Here is a 14513-nt window from a genome sequence, read left to right as displayed (position 1 = left end):
ACACAGTACGTATATTTAGTAGTGCTGCATTATGTACAGTACATATCTATGATGGCTTTCATTGTTTACATTAGTCAACGTCCGTTTTGGTTAGCATGTGTTTTTTTATCGTTCACAATATTATTTATGGCAAGATTTTGATTGAAGATGGATAGGTATAAAGTTCCACGAAATACTTTATCTATTGAAGATAAAATTAAAATTATTGAGAAGTTTGACAAGCATGTGGGTACCCGAGTGGTTTTGGCCAAGGAACTGAATATTCCTGTTAGTACTTTAAACACAATAATTAAAAATAGGTTTTCTATTGAAGCAAATGCTGCCCAATGCGTTGAATTTATACTATACCTATAAAACAGTACTAGAGAAAATTTAATGTAGGCTTTATGTTGCATTGTTTTTTATATTTAAGAAAATTATATTTTTGCAGTGCCCTAAATGTGTTGTAAACAACTATTGTTTGTCTTGTAGCACCAGTAAATGCTGATACATTTTTTTAAGCTAAAATTTAGCATTAACTGCCAATAAAAGTGCTTTCCCACAATTTACACTTTCCCGCAATTTACACTTTTTCCTTGGGGTTCCCTGAAAAGTGCAAATAAGGGGTTTTACTGTACGTGATTTAGAATAACACGAATATTTGTATGAATGCATTAGTTGTCCTATTTTTATATACCAATGACTCTGTACTAAGATTGTTCCTTGAAGATTCTGTAAACACATTTCACATAACTTGCCCTGGTTATTTTGCAATATGAATGTCCGTGGAACGTTTTAATCTCCTTATGAACTATAAATATTTTCTTGAATTGCTATTACTGCTTTTGACAGCGTTAAAATTTCATCAATTATATGAAGACTTACATTAGTTGTGCTTCATCCAAGTATGACTAACATTTCTTCTTACAGTTTCAGTAATTTCTTGACATTCCAAACAGAACAAACATTCATAACTCCAAAAAAAAAAAAAAAATGGTCCAATTTTGAATACATTTTTTTTGGGACCATGTATGTAATGATACGTTTAATATTAGATAAGATAGCTGGTCAAACTCAATAAGTTTTTCCTTGCAGATGTTGGTAGCGGTGGCTGCTGTGTTTGGTGTGGTGCTGTATCGCATGGCACAGGTGGCAGCGTTCTCTCTCGCCAATGTAGATGACTACAACATCATGATTTTGTACATACCGATCACCGCTGCACTTATCAACTTGGTCTGCATCACCCTACTGAACTATGTGAGTACCATGCATATTTCTATCCAGTGTACCTGGCTTTTCATTCCCATCACCTTTCGTTGTCCTGTTATTTCGTGTGAGTGATTATTTTTCTGGTTATAACTAACATTTCGGCTAGACGTAGAAACTACTTATAAGTAACCCTGTGCGGTTCCCCGATTTTTTTAAGGTTCAGGTTTCAGTTCCTTTAAAATAACCTCTCTGAAACTGACTTTTCAGATCCTCTTTTTTAGTTCCGGGTATTTTTGTACGTTTCTGTTACCTCACGTAGCGATACATCTTTCATGCGGAAAAGGTAAGCAAACATATTCTTTCAATGTGACCAATGTCTCGCGATGTAATAATGCAAGAAAAATGTATGTGATACAGTATAAGGGAGAGTTAGGAAAGATGCCTTTTTCATTTCAGCAGTTTATAAGCCATAATGTTGTTAAGTTTTTTCTTCTTTAAAACATGGTATATTTAAATATAAATTCCTGAATTTCATAGTGACTGGCTGCTTCAGACGTTTTATTTCAAATAATACCGAAACATAGGTACTGTTATGTTACGAACACCATTGAAACAGTATGGCATCTTTCTATTCCTTTCTTACATTGGTGGTATTACTTTTGACCAGTTGGAATCTTGTAATTTCTGGCCATTCGTATGTTAAAGGCTAAATTACAATAAAAACAAAGCTTGCAAGCAATAAACAGAGATTGTTATAAAAAAAAGTACAGTAAAATGGTAGACTATGAAGTACAATTTATATTTAAATATTAAACAAAAATGTATAAACAAGTGATATTAATGCTGAACCATACAATTAGTTTCACCGTCACGATTTTGACGCCTGCAACAATTGACCTAACTATTCAAGTTAGCTTAAAAAATCATTTTAAAACAAAATTTTAGGCTAATGCAAGTTCGTGTTCACATCTTTTCTGTGTTTTGAATTGGTTTTCTAATAACCAAATGACACAGTTAACCTCATTCATTTTTAATGAAGCACTGAACTGAAACCGGAACTGAGTACTGAGGTTCTTGATGTAAAACCAAACCGACCAATATAAACCAGAACCACACAGCCCTACTCATAAGTAAATTGTTTTCAATGAGCGAAAGATTATGTAGTTTGGTACCTCTGTATTTTAAATAGTGTAAAAAAATTTTAATTCATTTGTTGTGGCACATTAGACTAATATTATTGGTAACACGTTTCTATGATGAGTCAGTCTTGACCAATTAAAGGATGATAATCTGTGTTATTTTCAGTAATTTTTTAAAGGTGAGATTATCTTCAGTAAACGATAAATAAAATGGCTGTCGTTATAGAATTGCATCATCTTGAACACGTAGGAATTATAAGAAAGAAAAAAGTGTCAAAAAATTAAATGATGAAAACCGTAAGCCAATATTTGTGTAATTATCCTTCTTCGAAGACCTAACAAACCTAGTGTAAAAATTTTTAAAAGTGAGAGTAGAATATTTTACGTAGTTTATAATTTGTAACTCATAGTTTAAAGGAAATCAATGGCCTAAAGACAGTTGAAACCAAAATGGCGTATTTGGGTTACTGTCTCTTCCCATAACTGCATAGAGTAATTTATGCCTTTAGCTGTTGGTAAACCCCACTTTTTTAATTGAAAAAAAAGACAGTGTATCATGTAAGCAAGCTTATTATTTTAAGTTATATCCTAAATGAGTAAGAATGTAAAACTCTTAACGTCCACACATTAAAATAATTTACATAAATTGTTCAAATGTGTCATAAATATGTATATATTACTGATGTAGGGACAACAAAATCTCTATGTTATATGAGAATGTGCTCATTGATTTATGCATGTTAGTCAAGGTTCCATGTTTTTATACCTTATATTAAAATTGTAGGTGTGTTGGGGTGATGTTAAAGAGAGAATTCACTGTGGATTTATTGAAAGCTTTTTGTCTCATGTTCCCCAGTTGTACGACTGGCTGGCTGTTCGACTGACGGAGCTAGAGCTGCTGAGGACTCAGACGGAGTTCGACGACAGTTTGACGCTCAAGATCTACCTGTTCCAGTTCGTCAACTACTACACCTCCATCTTCTACATTGCGTTCATGAAGGGCAAGTTTGTCGGTTACCCTTCCAAGTACAACCGCATCTTAAAATACAGGCAAGAAGAGGTAAGTTGTTTACATCCATTGCTGGTCACTTGGAATAGGATTAACACACACACACATGCACACACTTTTTTTAATTGATTATGATTTTGGAGTATGGAGACCATGAATCAAAAAAGATTTTTTTTTTAAAATAGGATTTTGATGTTTTTTTAATCTTAATGAAAGCTTTTTGTAATACTTACTTTACCAAAATAGTGGTATAATTAATATGCTGCATTGTATGATAAAATAATGTTTTTTTAAATTGCTATAAAACGGATACATTCATGCCAATAAGAATGTATTAGCAAGCGTTTGTGGTTTAAAAGTGATTCAATAAGAGATGCACAATAAAACAAATTAAATTTTTTCATCCATGCACTTTGGTACAATTTTTTGTCCAGAAAGAACGACATTCCTTGAATTTCACACATCAAAGGATTACTTTTTTATGATTTGAATTAAGTTTTGGTTTAAAGATGCTTAATTCCATGATATAACTTGCATTTCGGTTTTTATCTCAATTCACCATGTTATCTTGTCCCTAGTGATTAACCAGTTTGAGCCCTTTATATAACATCATTCAATAAACATGATTAATTAACCATGAATTAATATTAATATTGAGCTTTCATAAAAGCAAGCGTAACACTTTTTTTTAATAACCTATTTAATTACAGCAAAATATATACAATACAAAAAAAAACCTAAATATTTTCGGGAGCAAATCTTAGATTTTCCTTGTTTCAAAGCTTTGCACCAAAAACAGTTGCACATCAGTTGTGAAGCTTTAAATAACAAAAAAAAAAAAATAGCAAATTTCCTGGTGAAGGCAAATCATATAGGTATTGAAAAGAGCTTCAATTGATTCACTCAGTCGAAGCTTCGCACGTGCTTACTGCCAGGTTGCGTACAGCACTGTGGGTGTTTTTAGTTAACTTGGAATTTTTACATTTTGTATTATGCAGCGAAACTGCTTATCCGCTGAGGCACGTTTTTTTATGGTTTTTATTTTTAGGCGATTTTTGTTTATGGAACAGGAATTTTTTTTTTTTTTTTTTTATGAACTATGTTTGTTTATAGCATATAGCATATTGTTAAAGAAATAAGACACTGAAATGCTGCATGATGTCTCCAGTGCAGTCCGGGAGGATGCCTCATGGAGCTGTGCATCCAGCTGGGGATCATCATGGTGGGCAAGCAGGCTCTCAACAGCATCCTGGAGATGGTCATCCCGTGAGTACCGCAAGCCACGCCCACGTCCGGTTATGCCTCGCCACATTGCAGTCTTAAATCGTGCTTGTAAAGCCCTTCCGTCCGCTGCAAGCGTGGAAAGACCCCGTCTCCAACACTCTGTGGGCGGTCAAATGAGAATAAACCGCAGTAGAAAAATTACAGCAAATATAAAAAATTGTTCGCGTATCTATCGGCGCGCACGATGTCACCGCCCACCGTGGAAGTGTCGGGCAGAAAACAAAATAGTTAAAGTGTAAAACCAGAATTATACCAGACCTCAAGGAATGAGCTTTTGAAATCCATACGTTTTCAGAAATCCTCAAATTCATATTTATTAGTGCGCTTACCGTACACCATACACAATACCGATGAGTAAGTGATATGCGTTCAACAGCCAATAAATATATATATATATATATAAAACCAGAAAATATTTTATAAAGACAAATTATAAAACAAATATCTATAAAAATAATTATAATCCTAGAAAACTGGGAAAAGTTAGGGAATTTTAAAGCAGTTAGGGGACCGCGGGAATTGTCAGGGAAATCGCAACGTAGGCTATTTCCGGAATTTATTCTTGTGCTAACAAAAGTGGAACGGAAAATGCAGCTTTCGTTGACGTTTAGGCACCTCAGAAATTCGGAAACATTTTTAATCACATAATTATTAATATGTTTTTGTTATGTATACATTTTAATATGAAAATGGGGCTTTTTAACGGCACATTCTACAACCTTCTTTACCCGCAGAAAAATTGCCAACATTAAGTGGCACTGCAGGATTGTTTGTATTTGGAAGGTCAGGGAATTTTTGGAATTCCAAGCTTGTAGCAACCATGTAAATATTTTGATCCTCTTCAGCAATAAATCTTCTCTGTGAAATTTTTTTGGCACAACGTGGCATAGTCAAAACTTGTAACCTGGTGTGAATATCATTAGAGTTGTAGTCACCTGCGTAAAATGTACACTTACTTCTGGTAGTAAATATGGTGTCGCAACAAGGTATTAAAGGTCTGGGAAATATAATTTATGTCTTGACATGCCAAAAACATTTGGGATAAATAGAAAATAGGTAGTTATAAATTAGAAGTTTAGCCAAAAATGGAAAAAATTCAATGTGGTGGGGCTTAATCCCTTTTAAGCCTCTGACTCAAATGTTGAGTGGGTTATTTCTTATTCTCTTGTCATTTCTATTAATGAAGGAAACTTCCTGTAAATTTATTTCGATAGGCTCTCTTGCATTTTATGAATTTTCTCAATGTTACAAATTTTCTCTCCAGATATTTGCTAAATGTTATTATCAAACTGAAAAAGGTTATGTAAGAGATCATAATTATGAACACTTGTGTGACATTTACAGTTAGATAATATTTAGTTAATACCTGTTGAGAAAATTCGAAACGGAACTTAAAAAGCAAGAGAGCTATCATAATAAATTTACAAACCATCTAGATCTTAACATAAAAAATCATAAGGATTATATGCATGCAATACAATGTATGACTAATTTTTTGTCATTTTTTCTGGGGTGCTAAACTAATATTCCAAGAGTACTGTAGCAACACAAAAATGTGTTTGGTTTAGTTTCTGCAGAACTTCACAGGTTTTGGTGTATGAATTTCCAAATTTTCCCTCTAATATTTTACTTAATATCCTTTTCCTTTTACATTAAATCTTTGATGGTATTTGAGAGTTTGAGAAATTGTTTGTAGAAATGTGGAAGTCCCCAATGTTGTAGTTGAGAATTTAAAAGTTACAAATATATTTCTGAAAGAAAGAAAAAAAAATGGATGTGTGGCCACTGCATGCGTTAGAACTTAGAAGTGAAACTTCACATTTCAGTAATCCATTTGAATCTTAAAACAAAAAAAAATATTTTCTGTGTTTCACTTGAACAATAAGACTAAATAATAAATTACACAATGGTGGCTAACACTGGAGGTTCACAACTACAACAAACATGGTAATGAAAAATGTGTAGATATGTAGTCTTCCAGTTGTCTGATCCCCTACATTATTCGTCCGTCCCCCCCTCTACCTCCTCACTCTCTCTCGCGCTCTCTCTCTCTCTCTCTGCACCCTTCTTGAGAGTTGCATTTTTTGTTGCGCTGTGATGAATCATGCCCCTCGCCTTACCCTACTGAGTACTGACTATAAAAAACTTTTCAGTTCAAGAGTATAAATACGCTTAAGTAGCAAGTGGCAAGTGTTGTTGGGGCATGCAGGTACGTCATGAAGTGGTGGAACACGTTCAAGATCAAGACGGGACTCCAAGAGAAGGAAGAAGACTTCCACGGCTGCAGCCAGTGGACGGAGGACTTCAAGCTGGTCGACTGGGGCCCACGGGGCCTGTTCCCGGAGTACCTTGAGATGGGTGGGTGGCCCGTTGCGTCGCGAAAATGGCTTGGTCGCCAAGTCATGTCTCATTTTAAATTTTTACATACTCATTATTTTTATTTTTTATTTGATAGGGTTGTTTGAATCTTTAAAAAATCATTACACCGAATTTGAGACCTGCCTTAAATTAATGCAAGAACTTCCATTGAAAAGAGATTTAAAGTTTTTTTTTTTTAATTATATTTTAAATGGTATTCAATTGATAGTTGCTAAATATGCAAGATATTTTCATGTAATTTCGTTGTTTTTAACATGTGACTTTTATAATTATAAATAATTAATTTCTTTATGTAGTTCGTTTTTATAGGAATATCAAATAGGTATGATTTTTCAGTACTTTATGTGTTTTTATTTACAATATTCACGTTGATAAGATATAAAATCTGAACAATATCACTACTTGGCTCTGGTAAAAAAAAAAAATATGTAATGACTTGTGTATGTTGTGTATTCAGTGCTGCAGTATGGGTTTGTGACCATATTCGTGGCCGCCTTCCCGTTGGCGCCGTTCTTTGCCCTGGTGAACAACATCTTCGAGATGCGACTTGATGCCAAGAAGTTTCTGAGGTTCTACCGCCGACCGGTACCTCACAGGGTGAAGAGCATCGGCGTGTGGTACCGCATTCTGGACGTCATCAGCAGGGTATCCGTCATCACCAACGTAAGTGTAGAATACCGGCGGGCAAAAATAGCATATCTGTGAAAATTGTAGCATATATTTCATATTTCAGTATTTGGAGTTCATAATTGGTCAAAACTTTACATAATTTAAGTTAGTGCTGTAAATTTACAAAACCTGTCCAGTAAATTTGAAGACTTGTCAACTAAGGATTTTAATGTATATTTTCATAAGATAGATTAAAAGTAGAAACGTTTTTACTAAGAAGGTTTAAGTGCTTATTCTAATTTTTTTTTTTTTATTTTTAATTTTTCTTTAGCTCAATCTATGGTATATGAGAAGAAATTTGTATTGTGTGTTTAGGGGTGATTTTAATATTAATTTGGGACTTACATTTTATTGTTTTATACTATATGTAATCTTGAAAGTGCATGGTTAACCTTAATTGTTCAGCAGAAAAGTTACCCAGTTACACAGAAGACCTGAGTTCACGTAACATGTCTGTTTGCAGGCACTCATCATAGCGTTCTCTTCCAACTTCATCCCCTTGATTGTGTACGCGTCGAAGGTCAACCCGGATCACACTGACGAAGGGTTCCTGAACTTCTCCCTGTCCTACTTCAACACGGCGGACTTCAGCCCAAAATATGCGCCGCTTGAAGGATACGCCAAGTACAATGTGTCTGTGTGCAGGTGCGTACCATTTGAGAATGTTAATCTGTAGCAATGCAATATTAGTATGCCAAATTTAACTGTAAGGTGTGATATTTGTACTTAAAAACATTGTTATATATATAAATTTTAACCTAATAAAACAAGAATTTTAATGAAATAAATATATACATGTAAAGTGATGACAATTTTTATAAATTTTTAACGAAACTTATTTCTTCACCGAAATAACTCGTTTTATTTACTGAAATGACCATTTTTAGTTACCATTTTCCATTGGCCCTATTGATTGTACGTGCATATTTTGGGGAGTGCATCGTTTGCCCTACAGGCGTTTGCCCTAAACACATTTTCGAAGCATATTCTTGCATTCCTCATTCCAAACAGGCGTTTGCTCTAAAAGCGTTTGCCCTACAGGCGTTTGTCCTAAAGTCGTTTGCCCTAAAGGCGTTTGCACAAAATGTTTGATAATCACATTCGGACCTATCTCCGGCATTTGCCCTAAAGGCATTTGCCCTACGTTTAGGGCAAACGCCTGTAGGGCAAACGATGTGTACCCATATTTTGCATGGTTCAGTTTTTTGGCTTTAGGAGAGGGCAGATGTTAAAGGTTCACTTTTTTGGGATCTAAGTCAGTTCTGAAATGAAATTGACTTTTTGGTATTAAGGGGAAAGAAAACAATGTTTTTAAGGAAAGGTTTAAAATAAATATTTCAAACCATTGATTCAGAAGGATAACATAATAGGTTTATTTAAGAAATGGTTAGTCGACAAATAGTTTATGTACTGTAATGTGGAGGGAAAAAAAATTATTTATGGTAATATTAGTGATATTAAAAGATTATCTATAAAAAAAACTGACAATAATTTTGTGGATAAAACTATCACACTTTCAGCTTGTTTTTGACTTAGCAAGCTGCCTCTCTCACACAAACATAATTATTGTGTTTTTGTTCATCTTAGTTATAAATATTGTGTATTATGTTAATGGTGGGTGTAGATTTGTAGAACATTATTAGTAAAATGGTTAAGTATGTTTTATGAAGTGAATGTCTTAAAGTAGATCATGTTGGTTTACCATGTTCAATTATTAGGATTTCTTGGTTTATGATACTAAGGTGGCTTATGATGCGGTCGTAAAATGGTTGACAAATTTTTGAAAATGTATTACGCCTTCTATTGAAGTAGCTTCAGCTTACAAATGGTTTATTTTATGAATTTTTTGCAATTTTTTATTTATCATGAAAAGCTCTTGTTACTACTTATCATTAAGTTACTGATGTAGTCAAAACATTGTGAACAACCACTCATCCACAGACAGAACCCAGATTGTGTGCCATAAACATTGTAATTTAATTATGGGCTTGTAATACAAACATGTATGTTTAAAGCAGTTATTGAGATAGATTTATATGGTGAATTGCGATAAAAACAAACGTACACTGAAAAGCATGTCAATACACTGTTTTAACATCAAAATGCAATTTAAATCATGAAATTAAAGCACAATCAAACAAAAACTTACAAATTTGCATAGCTCAGGAAAAATTAATGTAATTTTTTTGATTGTGCTTATAATAACTTATAAATGACAAATGCTCGCAGATTAAATTTTTTAAATGTTCAGAATGAATCTGTTTTAGACAAACTTACTACGAATTTAAACTATTGTGAAAATACAGCTTTTTCAACATTACACTACATAGTTTCCTGGAATAAATGTTACAAAACAGACAGACTTTTTGTTTTAAAAAAATGAAAATGGACTAAAAATTATGCCGTAAAATCTGGACTCTTAGTTATTATAATATGGATACAGTGTAACGGTGCGTTGTGTGATATAACGGGTGTGAGTGCAGTCTGCTGTTGTGTCGCAGGTACTTAGAGTACAGGAACCCGTACTGGGATGACCACAAGTACAAGCGGCCTCCCATCTACTGGCACATCCTGGCTGCAAGGCTCGCCTTCGTGGTGGTGTTCCAGGTACAGCCGGCGATCCGTGATCCAGCGCCCATCGAGCCGTGCTTTCACGATTTCTTTCCTGTGGATTCGGGCTTTCGTTGACCTTGGATGTCTGGTCGCACTACTGTGCTGCCCACGTTTTTAGTTTGCCCTAGTGTTTAAACTGTTTTATAGTATAGTATTAATAACCACTAATATGAAATATTAATATATAGTTCCATTATTTGAATTCCATGTTCATATTAGAGAATATTATGATATTCTCTAATAAGAATATGGAATAGAAATAAGAATGGCAATATATATTAATAGTTATTAATACTATTAAACACTTACAGTAGGCCTGTGCAATATCAGTTTTTTAGTTTGAATTTGAATACTAAGAATTCAATTCCCACTAAAAAAAATTTTTATGTATATAACAAATAACATATTGAAAGAAAAAGTAAATTTGTAGTGTAGTGGCTTCTGGGAAATCAGATAAATAAAACTAAAGTGAAAGACTGGTTAGGTTAAGTCAGCTACAATTACTTTAGGTAAAATTTTGTTGATATATTCAAATTTTGAAAGGAAAACATAATCATTTTTCATGGTAATCAAAATAGAATCTGCAAAAAAAAAAAATATTTTAGTAAACAGTGTAAAGTAAGTACATGACCGGAGGACACATGCTGTGATCCTCTATCGCGCAGAACGTGGTGGGCCTGGTGATGATGGCCGTGCAGTGGCTGATCCCGGACCAGAGCCGCAGGCTGCGCGACGAGATCCGGCGCGAGGCCTACCTCACCAGCGAGCTCATCATCAAGCAGGAGACCCTGCGCGCGCGGGGCGAGGCCGCGGCCCCCGGCGCCTCCACCGGCGACTTCCTGCGCGAGGAGAAGGACAGGGTGCGGCGGTCCGCGTCGGTCGGCAACCACGTGCGCTTCCGCAGCCACGACACGGGGGACGCCACCGCCGTATGACCGCGCGGCCGGTACGAGGCTCTGTGAGTCCCACGCGCTCTTACACCCTGCTGTGCTTTGAGAACAGACCCTTCTCTTGTTTTCAAATCTGCAGTTCTGTGGGTTCTACTACACCGTGTTGCTATTTTAGTTTGAGTGAGTCGAGATAGTGTAGAAATGGTTTTTCGACTCAACTCCCCAACCACTTTTTACTAACAATTTTTTTTTAAAGTTTAAAACAGTGTTCTTCCTGCTAAGAATCTCTGGTATGAATTCAATCTGATTCAGTGGTTTGAGTCGTGGGATCTGCTAAAGTAGTGTGAACATTTTTTTTTTCCCCGTATTTTGTATGATATTTGTACTTATAATGATAGTTATGAAACAAGGTTTTGCTGTGTATGTGGAATAACTCTCATGGTTATTTATGTTCAGTCATGTTTTAGTTACTTTCTCATTTCAGTTTCCATGCTGAGTGGGACTTTTAACCAGTGTCTGCATATTAAAGAGTTTTAGCTTAGCAGTCATGAAATATGTTGGCAGTCAGTGTTTCACTTTATACTAAAAAAAATCTGCTTATGAAAGTATTGTATTGAAACAATTTTATCTATGTAAATGTTGTCCCTGTTATTGACATAAATTTTAGAGTACTTTATTTAATATGTTGAATTATTTGATAATTTATTAAAGAGAAGCATATATAAAACATGTAGTTAGCATATATATTTTCAACACATGATGCTGCGATCATAGCATTTTTTAGTGATACTTGTAAAGATTAATACCTTTTATTTAGCTTGTTTTAGATATAAAGTATATGTATTAAATATTTTATATATATTTATGTTGTATTAAAATCATGCCTGTGCCGTAAATGATGGGGGGGTGGGGGGGGGGGGGAAACATATTTTGTATAAGTGCTGCTCCTAATACTGGTTTTTAAATTGATTTTAAGAATGCTTAAGGGTATTTTTGAGTGAGTATAATAACTGTTGTCAATGTTTTAACGTCTGTCAGTAAGAGAAATGAGGATCAAAATACCATATTTACTTACATTAGTCTCTCTCTCTCCCCCCCCCCTCCTTTTCCCCCAAATTTTGTCAATGTTTTAACGTCTGTCAGTAAGAGAAATGAGGATCAAAATACCATATTTACTTACATTAGTCTCTCTCCCCCCCCCCCCCCCCCCCCTCATTTTCCCAAATTATAACTACAAAATGTCCAGGCTCATCTTACACATTAGATGATGCAACTTTGCTGCCTGTATGGGAAATGAATCATGTTCTGTTGCTGCCAACAAGTCTTTAACAATTTTAGCTTTTCCTCCACTCTCAACCCTGCTTATAAACTGGCAGAAAAAGTTTTTACTCTAGATATTTACTTGAATATCGTAGTGTTGGAACACACAAAAATGTTGGAGGGCGGATGAACTGAATTGTTTGTATTGAAATATACATACATGTATATCGTCTAATATTTAAAAACTGGTATTTTTTGCGTGCTATCCAACTTGCGATGTATTAAAAATTAAATGACTAGAAATAAATCTCAAAAGTATTTGGGATAGTGGAATTAATATGAGGTGTTGTTGGGAAAGGGGGGCGTGGGGACAAGATTAGTACCACTGGAAACTAGTCTAGTTACATCAATGGCGACTTATCTTGAGCTATGCAGAGCTTTTCCAACTGTGCATTTATGTGCATATTATAAAAAAACATTTTTCAACCTTAGATAATAAGGACATGTTTTCAGCTGAAGTTAGCTTGGATGGCTAAAGTCTATACATTCCTCGCTGATGCGGGATCATTGGGCATTCTGGACCGTTGGATGCCTGACTGCCAGATATATACTGTATATGTAAGGACTTATCACTGGAACTCATATCACTGGCATTAATACTTGCACCCAAACTAGGCTGTGGCTGAACACTATCGGTAATGCTTGCATTCGTACTAGGCCTTGCGAGGTCCGCCATCTTAGCTTTCTTCCTCTTCGCTGCAGTGTTCGGTCCGTTCAGCGCTGGTGAGTGGCTCCTTTTTGGAACCTTCACAAGCTGTTCTGTCTTTTAATTGTAGTTTCTTGCCATATTCCTCAAAACTGTAGTTATAATATTTTTCCCCCACTATTTGTAATTCCTCTCAGAGTTGTTATATTGTACACTTTTTTAAAAACTCTTGAAACATGGTTTCTGCACAAAGTAAATTTCACTTGATTCAAATATCTGCTTTCAAAGAATATAAGTCGCCCGGAATGGAACATTAGAAAAACTGTCCTATTACTCGTAGTGACCATTTAATATACAAAAAAAAAATAAAAAATTGTTTATCATGGAGCATTGTATCTCCTTACCCTTCGCTGTTTGTATGCGCAACTCGAATGTGCTAAGCCCGGTTTATATTTTACAATGATTCTAAATCCATCCTATTTTTGTTATCAAACTGGCATCATGGTTTATAAGAGGTATTCAAGTCAAATGTTTGACCAGAAGAGGGTGTGTTGTGTAGTGGTGTGGCATCACACTGCTGTTTACCTGATTGTGGGGTGCACATCGTTCCTAGATCCCCGTTGCCTGGTGTTTCTCGCAGTAGTCTTTACAAGATCGCTGTGGGAAGTGAAAAGTATATGGTACGAGTACATTCAATTTTGTTTCTCACAACTTTCCCAAAGTTTCTGGCTTCAGCAGGTAATCTGTGCACCCTCCGTTTTTTTATTTGAAGGTCAAGTTGTAGTGGGTTAGAGCTTGTAAATACAGTACCACCTCTGTGGTGCTTCTTGTTGCTTCTTTCATGCATACTTGAAAAAATAGTTTTTTTTTTTTTTTAAGTTTTTACAGGATAATATATAGATATTGTTAAGCATTGGTAGTTATATTGGTCCCGTTTAAATGGTAATGTGACTAAAATTTTCAAATTCGTAAAGTCTGTTGCAAAAAAATTTATTCATCCCCCTGCCACAATGGCTCCTACATAATTTCTTGGTGGTAGTATATTATTTAATTTGTAAATACATCACAATACATCATTTAGTTTGGTACTTCAAAAAGGTTTTCTATCAGTTATGCACAAGTGGCTTTAATGCTTTCCTCACAATCCTCATGGCCATGATGCTATTTCTAGACATAATATACTCTTAAAAATTTATTAACAGACTTTATGTTCTGATTCCTTTTTAATTGTGTATTAAATAAAATGTGTTAAGTTTACACACATGAACAAAATCTGCTCTGTATTAGCAGTTTTACAAGGTATAAAAACTTAATTCCCAATAGTGAATGAAGTGGGATGTGTGTGGTCTCATCAATACTGGATGTGATATTTATTG

At 34.9% G+C, this 14513-nt stretch overlaps 1 protein-coding gene across 3 annotated transcripts in view; it reads left to right on the top strand.

The window, feature by feature from the left end:
- LOC134539358 (anoctamin-1) overlaps positions 1–11808 on the top strand; it is a 35399-nt gene extending 23591 nt beyond the window's left edge. For all 3 annotated transcript variants that reach the window (XM_063381336.1, XM_063381335.1, XM_063381337.1), the window contains 8 exons: positions 1075–1236; positions 3184–3387; positions 4505–4602; positions 6830–6978; positions 7457–7662; positions 8132–8313; positions 10170–10275; positions 10947–11808. In XM_063381336.1, the coding sequence (XP_063237406.1) occupies positions 1075–1236; positions 3184–3387; positions 4505–4602; positions 6830–6978; positions 7457–7662; positions 8132–8313; positions 10170–10275; positions 10947–11216 (1377 nt within the window). In that variant the 3' untranslated portion in view covers positions 11217–11808. The remainder of the gene's footprint in view (positions 1–1074; positions 1237–3183; positions 3388–4504; positions 4603–6829; positions 6979–7456; positions 7663–8131; positions 8314–10169; positions 10276–10946) is intronic.
- The last annotated feature ends 2705 nt before the right edge of the window (positions 11809–14513 follow it).

Source organism: Bacillus rossius, chromosome 15 (assembly GCF_032445375.1).
Source record: "Bacillus rossius redtenbacheri isolate Brsri chromosome 15, Brsri_v3, whole genome shotgun sequence".
Classification (NCBI taxonomy): domain Eukaryota; kingdom Metazoa; phylum Arthropoda; class Insecta; order Phasmatodea; family Bacillidae; genus Bacillus; species Bacillus rossius.
Note: the sequence above shows the minus strand (reverse complement) of the source record. Positions and strands in the feature narration are given on the sequence as shown.